Source organism: Panthera onca, chromosome B1 (assembly GCF_046562875.1).
Source record: "Panthera onca isolate mPanOnc1 chromosome B1, mPanOnc1 haplotype 2, whole genome shotgun sequence".
Classification (NCBI taxonomy): domain Eukaryota; kingdom Metazoa; phylum Chordata; class Mammalia; order Carnivora; family Felidae; genus Panthera; species Panthera onca.
Genome location: NC_138342.1, coordinates 66,034,493 through 66,042,624, shown reverse-complemented (window position 1 = coordinate 66,042,624; position 8,132 = coordinate 66,034,493). Strand labels below are relative to the sequence as shown.

The 8,132-nt window shown below is 34.7% G+C and overlaps 1 protein-coding gene across 1 annotated transcript in view; it reads right to left on the bottom strand.

The window, feature by feature from the left end:
* Window positions 1–1,570: 1,570 nt before the first annotated feature.
* CFAP299 (cilia and flagella associated protein 299) overlaps window positions 1,571–8,132 on the bottom strand; it is a 601,366-nt gene continuing 594,804 nt past the window's right edge. Inside the window, exon 6 of the mRNA XM_078445989.1 lies at window positions 1,571–1,618. Within this exon, the coding sequence (XP_078302115.1) occupies window positions 1,586–1,618 (33 nt within the window). The 3' untranslated portion in view covers window positions 1,571–1,585. The remainder of the gene's footprint in view (window positions 1,619–8,132) is intronic.

Genomic DNA, 8,132 nt, shown 5'->3' with positions numbered 1-8,132 from the left:
TAGAGAAAAGTAAAACTAAAAGCAGAGACTGAATGAAGTGTAACATCACAGTGACCAGGTACCCACTTCTCGGGCTTCTGGAGGCTGAAACCCATCAATGAGGAGACACTGCTTGATTGCTTTATGTTTATTTGCTGATCATCCTTAACTGATAAATAGGTTCCATATTACTATGCCAGAAACTTACAATTTAAAGTCTTCAAGGAGGCTGCTATTAAATGCTCTCACACTAACAGGACCTGCCACAGGTTTTCTAACCCCATAAACACTAAAACACTAAACCTAATAGAGTCTGGAGGGAACTACTGATCAAAGGCTGGTGAAATGGGTTGAGAAACATAATTTGTCATCAAAAGCAAACTTGTCAAACTGAAGGCAGATCTGGAGGTGGTTCATGAATCTACTCTCATGGCCTCACTACACAAAAGCCTGACTTATACCAGTAGTTCTCCATTGTGACAATTTTGCCAACCATGTGATTTTAGGCAGACATTTTCACTTCTCATAATTGTGGAGGAACTGCAACTAGCTAGAGGCCAGGGATATTGCTGAACATCCTACAACTCACAGGATATTCCCACTACAATAAAGAATTATCCAGCCCCAAACATCAGTAGTGCTGATGTTGAGAAACCCTGATCTATACTAACTAGAGAATTGGACAGAGGTCTCTCTACTGTATTGTCCTCTCCTTTCCCACCTTTATTTATCCTTTTTAAAGTTTATTTATTTATTTTGAGAGAGAGAGAGAGAGAGAGAGAGAGAGAGAGAGCGCCAGTGTGAATGGGGGAGGGGCAGAGAGAGAGGGAGATCGAGAATCCCAAGCAGGCTCCATGCTGTCAGTGCAGAGCCTGACATGGAGCCCCGACTCACAAACCGTGAGACCATGACCCGAGCTGAAATCAAGAGTTGGATGCTTAACTGATTGAGCACCCCAGCACCCCCTACCCACCTTTATTTTAAAAATAATGTCATCGTTTGTCCAAATAAAGTATTTCTTGAAACAGAAAGCTGAAAATGCACAGAAGTCTTGGAACATCACTAGCACTGGCTCCTATTATTACTCTTTGAGATGGCTCTTAAGGCTTTTAAACATAACTTTAAGACTCTGAAGAATACAATTTAAAAAACACTGCTCTCTGACATGGCTACCACTGTTCTAGCACCCCTAAATAACTGGAAAAGAAGAAGAGGGGCTCCTTATAGTGGTATTTTTGTGGGCCCCATGTATAATACCCTTGGGCAGAGATAGGAATAATTTTGGTAAAACCGTCTGCCAGGAATATCAATTGTCATGGTATCCTTTGGTGTTTGGCATCATGAGCATATGAGGAAGTCCCACCTCAGTGAAGGAGAGCTACGCTATAGACATGATCTCTAAGGACAGCTGCATGCATTCTGGTGTGGTTGAGGAACAGTTGGGAATAGAAAATCCAAGCACATCCAAGTGCAGAGTGAGTGGAGACAATGGACATTTCACCTTCTGTGGTAGCAAGCACAAGGTTTAGATAGACTTTATTGGAGAATTAATTAAAGAGCTAAAATTTATTAAGTATTTACTATGTGACAGGTGTTAGTAAAATTCTTACCTTAATCGCCTTTTAATCCTTATATGCTCCTGAAATTTGAAAAATTATATTAAAGATGATGTAAAAAAAATCATTGTCAACCATAAAAAAAAGGAATGAAGATGAGCTTGCCCTAAATATATTAAAAGCTTTAAGAATAAAGAAATTAAAGCATGCAGTGACCCAGCAATACATAATATAGAGAAATAAGCTAAAAAAAAGGAGTGAATTTATAATGATAAATTTGGGATTTAAAGTTAGTCAAGAAAAAATGGATTATTTTGAAAAATACTGGTGCAAATGAATACTTACTTGAGAAAAATTTTTATTAAATTTCTGTATCATTCTTTATATCAAAGTAAATCTCAAATGGACAAAAACGTACATCTAAAAAATGACCACAATCGTGTCAGAAGAAAATTTAAAAGTAATTACTATCTTGAAGTGGGAAAGTCTTTCCGTCATGAAGTACAACAGCTATGAATAAAAGCACCATTGAACCTGACTACTCAACACTTAAGTCCTTTTGCACAAGAAAACTTACCCTAGAAAACCAAATCACAATAAACTGGGAAAAACATTTGCATCACATATATCAGAAAAAAAAAATGAGTTCTTCAGTATATCCCAAACTTTTCCAAATCAATTAGAAAATAAAGAACATAAAAAAAATAACATCAAACTAATAGGCAAAACCTAAAAAGATAGTAAAGGTATTAGATAAATATACAAAAATAAGCTTAAACTCACTTCAAATGAAAGAAATACAACTTAAAATTGCAATGGAATACAAATATTTACCTATCAGAGAAGCAGATATTGAAAAGATTGCTAGTACCTATTACCAATGCGGGGGGGGGGGAGGAGAGATGCACTTTGGTGTTCACTTTAGGGTTATGAACTGGTGCAACATTTTGGAATGTCAATTGGATAATATCTCTCAATGTTTAGACACACCTGCCTTTTGATCCAACAGTTCCGTGTTCAGGAATTCCTCCTACATATATGTTCGCTTCATTGCACATAATACATGGAAAAAAATGTTAACAAAATCATAGTTGGTGACAACAGATACTTAAACATCATTGATACCAGAGTGGTTGAAAACATCATGGTACATCCATACACTGGAAAAACATGCAGTTTTCAGAAAGACTGAAATATGTTCATGCCCATTGACTCTTCATTTTGTTTAAATGCCTAAAACAATAGGTTTACTATTAAATAGGCTCTTAGTAAATATTTGTTGAAGCGAGTGGATGACCCTATTCTATGTGTAGAGCAACAGGGAACTACATAGAGTGATGATCCAAGTATTATAAAAAAAAAAAAAAGCCACATACGTATGCATGCATCCATGCATGCACGCATGCATGCACTCACAGAATTTTCTGGAGAAACAAACTGTCAGCAGTAATATCTTTTCTGCAGTGGAATAAGTATCAGGAAGCAGGGCTGGACGTAGGGTGAGGTGAATAAGGTACCCAGGTACAAATTTGAGGAAGTAGCCTGAGATGGTCTCCTTAAATTGTGTGTTAGTTATCTCACTTGTCTTACCCTATCCCTGACCTGTGAGGAAGGAACTTCACTTTTATCTATGTTTTCAATTCTGTTTGAATTATTTCCTATGTGAATGCAACTGTAATTTTGTAATTAGCAAGAGGAATAAACAAGAAAAAAAAGCTTCACAAAATTAGAATTAATTGGGATTTCATGGTATAAGAGGACAGAGGGTGATATTGAAACATTTTAAAAATAGAGCTAAGAATAATTGTCATAAATGTTGCTACAAAACTAACTTTAATTTTAAATGAATATTATTAACAATAACCAAGCTTTATGCCACCAGATTACACTAATAAACACTGAAAAATGTTGGGAGTGGTAATGAGATGGCTACTTGTTTATCAGACAAATAAAAACAGAAATAAAGCAGGGTTGATATTTTGAGTTTCAGGAAAAAAATAGGATTCAAGTTTTAAGAAAAAGGAAGTCGAAGGTTCTTTTCCTTTAGTAAAGATACAATCCATGCTGACAATACCCATGGAGAATAGCAAAAGAGGAATTTCAAAATCAATTAAGCAAAAATTGTTAGATTTACAAGCATTAAAACTGTTTTTGGTAAAAAAAAAGTCTTGGTCATATCTTTGTTAGCCTTTGATGGTCCAAAACACATGCATTCATACATATGTACATACATACATGAATTTATGTATAAAACAAGAAATACAGGTCTTGGATAATATGTTATTAAAGCTTAAATACATATTAAAATAAATAACATGCAGGTTTTTTTCAACCATCTGTGGAACATTAAATTAAAAAAAAAATAAAGCTAACTGTAAGCTAAATTACAAGAAAATAAGAATAAAATCCTCAAAATAGGGACTGTAAAGGCAAGGTTCTTTGGCAATAATGCAATAAAATTAGAAATCATGCTCAAAGCATAGATAAAAGTAAATATGTTTACTTTGAAATTACAACAAAAACCAGCAAAAATTTTAGGCTAGAGGCAAATGCAAATAGTGCAAATATGGAATATGTATAAAATAAGAAAAATGAGAACAATAATTCTCAAAATTTGTCTATTGTGGCCAACGGTGTTCTCAGAAGGAAAAATTTTGTGTTAACGGGTTTTGTTATTTTTAAGAAGCAGAAATAAAAATAAATGACTAATTACATTTCAAAATTTGGGGAAAAACAATAAAACACGCATTGAAAAAGGCATGAAGAAGGATCTGATGAAAAATAAAAATAGAAACAAAATTAATGCAAAACAGAATCTGAATCAATTCAAAAGCAAATGGTAGGTACTTTAAAACCAAATCTCTTATAATTAAGAGAAAAGGTATAATTAAGATAAAAGGTATTTTAAAATCACAAAAAAGTACACAGGGAATATATTATAAATTCTGTACCATTCTATGAAAACATATGAAAAGATTTCAATGAGGTAGATTATTTTTCTGAGAAAAACTTAACATTCAAAATTGGCTCAATAAATAGAAAACAGTAATTTCTCTAATAAAAAGTAATCAAAATTTTGTCTTCTGAAAAGCTTTGAGCCATGTGGTTTTACTGTTGAGAGTTATGTCAAACTTTAATAAAAAGATAATCCAGATATTTACATAAAAACTTTTCTGAAATATGGAAAAGTCCAAATTAACTTTGTTTTTTTTTTTTTTTTAATCTGTTAAAGATAGTGTTTTTTAAAAAAGTGTATTACTTTAAGGGAATGAAGACAGAAGCCATAGACTGGGAAGAAATATATGCAGAACAAATATCTGATAAAGGCCTCGTGTCCATAATTTATAAGGAACTCTTAAAACTCGATAATAAGAAAACGGGGAAAAAGAGAAGAGAGGGAAATAAACCACAAAAGACTCTTAAAGATAGAGAACAAACTGAGGGCTGATGGAAGTTGGCGGGTGGGGGATGGGCTAAATGGGTGATGGGTACTAAGGAGGGCACTTGTGATGAGCTCTGGGTGTTGTACGTAAGTGATGAATTACTGAATTCTACTTCTGAAACCAATATTGCACTATATGTTAACTAAATAAAATATAAATAAAAAAATAAATTAAAAAAAGACAAAAAAAAACTGCAAAATATCTGAACAGATAGTTTACCAAAAAGATATACAGATGGAAAATAAGCATGTGAAAAGATGCTCGACATCAGATGTTGTTAGGGAATTTCAGATTAAAACAACAATAAGATAACATTACACACCGAGTACAATGGCTAAATTTCAAAACACTGACAACACCAAATGTTGTGAAGTATGTAGGACAATAGGAGCTGTCATTCACTGCTGGTTGTGTAGCCACTTTGGGAGACAGTTTGACAGTTTCTCACAAAGCTAAACAGTCTTAAAACCATATGATCCAGCAATCATATTCCTAGATATTTACTCAAATGAGTTGAAAACCGATGTTCACACAAAAACCTGAGCATGGATGCTTATAGAAGTTTTACTCAAAATTGTCAAAACTTGGGAGCAGCTAAGGTATCCTTTGATTGGTGTATTGATAAACTGTGGTACATCCATCCAATGGGATATTTTCAGTGATAAAAAAGACATGAGCTCTCAGGTCATCAAAAGAATGGAGGAAACTTATATGCATATTGCTAAGTTAGAGAAGCCAATTTGAAAAGGCTGTATGCTGTATGATTCCATAAATGACATTCTGGAAAAGGCAAAACTACAGACAGTAAAAAGGTAGGTGGTTGTCAGAGATTAAAGGAGGTAGAGGGGGAGAGATGAGTAAGTGGGGGGCACAGAGGATATTTAGGGCTCCTGGTAGACACAAAATAGTATGTATTTATCGAAACACATAAAACTGAACAACACAAAGAGTGATCCCTAATGTAAACCATGGACTCCAGTTAGTAATTTTTCAATATTGATTAATCAATTGTAATTCATATAGCACACTAATGCAGGATACCAATAACAGTGGAAACTAAGTATGGAGAAAGGAGGTATATGGAAACTATATTTTTCAGGTCAAATTTTCTGTAAATCTAATACATCTAAGAAAATAAAGTCTATTAATTTCAAAAAATTTTATAAAATTCAATAGCCAATGTCCATAAATAAATTAGAAAAGAAGGAAAAATAAAACAACTATATATATATATATATATAGAAAGCGTTTTCATAAACAGAATTGCAAAAGTCTCAAATAATAAATGAGTAAACCAATTTGGACAGTTTATTGAAGAAGCCACTCAAGAAGCATTTTTTACCTGGAATGTATCTCAAAATTTATACATGCAGCATATCATCTAATTTTATTTTATTTATAAAAATAATTTCAATTAATGGCAAAACTTCGTTTGGAAGGAAACACGTCCATTTCTGGTTAAGTCTCAAAACAAAATTGGGAATAGGAGTATATTTCCATCCAATATTAAAATATTAATATTAAATCAAGAGTCAACATCATACTTAATGGTTTCTAATAAAGTGTGTTTATAGTACTAGTTTCAAGAGATTTAATAGTACATATTTCTTCCCAGCTCATAATCCCTCTTTCTCTAGAAACAGGCCCTTGAGGAACAGGGATGGACCTCTAGGTGTTATGACTACCTTCTGACCTGACCACTGCTGATTGATCCAGAGATAGACACCTGACCTTCCTGAGGCTGATTAAGTTTGCTCTCCTGACAGACAGAGACTGGGAAGTAGTTGTAACTCAGCTTTATAACTGGAAGTGTGTGCTAGTTAGACTTCCAGAATTCCTTTTTATTTTTCTTTCCTGAGTCTTGATTTTCAACTCTGTTGGATTCTAGTACATTCTTCTTTCTGTTTAAATGTGTGAGATGTTTTTGTGTGTGTGTGGCTTGCAAACAACAAAAAACCTCAAGTAATACAGACACTAATAGGTGTTTTATGGTGAAAATGGGGGGATGTTGATTAGTGGACAATTTGGGAACTTAGATTAAACAAACCGAAATCTCTTTATTTTGGAACTTCTCAGAGTCAATAATAGGTCACTTATTCAATCACAGAACTTTTCTTGGAAGAAGATACTTTTAAAAGATTAGTATGCTATGGAACATACTTAGGACAATACTTCCCAAGTGGTATTCCCAATAAATCAGCAGCAGCATCTCATGACAGTATGATTCCAGAAAGTCTTGGCCAATTCATGTAGCATCTACAACAATCTATTGGTAGCTGAGGGGAAAATCCATTCACAATAGCAGCTGCAACAGGAACAATAAAATCATAAGATCCTTCAGATTCCTTTTTATTCCAAACTAATGGATTTCTTGAGGGAAGCACTTATTTGTTGTTATGCCCCTAGAAATGTATCTGGGTCGCACTTGGTCCTTCATAAACAAATGAGTATATATTTCCTTTTAATTTCCTTGAGATTAAGAAAGTTTATGGTTACTATCTGTGGTTGAAAGCATATTATTCTGGGAGCTACAATAACATTGAAGAAGTCGGTCATATATCAGGTAGCTTTGATTATGTAATTGTTTATCCCAGACAATTGTGTTATAAAACAGGAAGCATACAAAGAGAATATTCATCCTATTGCTACTGCTGCTTTGTCTTCTGTTGTCACCACCAGTGAAAAGGGGAGAAATGAATTGCTGCTCTATGATTGAGTACCTGAGCATCCCAGACTTCTCCCTTTCCTCTCTCCCACACTCTCTGCTCCATTCAACTGGATGGATTGCTGTGTCCCAGAATTACCTGCTTTTCTGAAGATTCTCATTCATTCACAAGGTTACATAGTGGCTGTAATTGTGGGGAATATATTCTGTACAGTCTGACCATTTTAGATTTTAAATTTTAATAGGGGCTGGGCTCCTGAGTAAAGCTGGGTCAAGTGTCCCTTCTCTGGGCTTCTGGACTTGGGGAAAAGAGAGAGGAGAAGGGAGGGAAGGGATGAGGGAGGGAGAGAGGGAGACACGGAGGAAAAGAGGGAGACAAATGAAGGAAAGGAGGGAGGAAGGAGAGGAGAGGAGAGGAGGAGAGAGGAGAGGAGAGGAGAGGAGAGGAGAGGAGAGGAGAGGAGAGGGAAGGGAAGGGAAGGAAAGGAA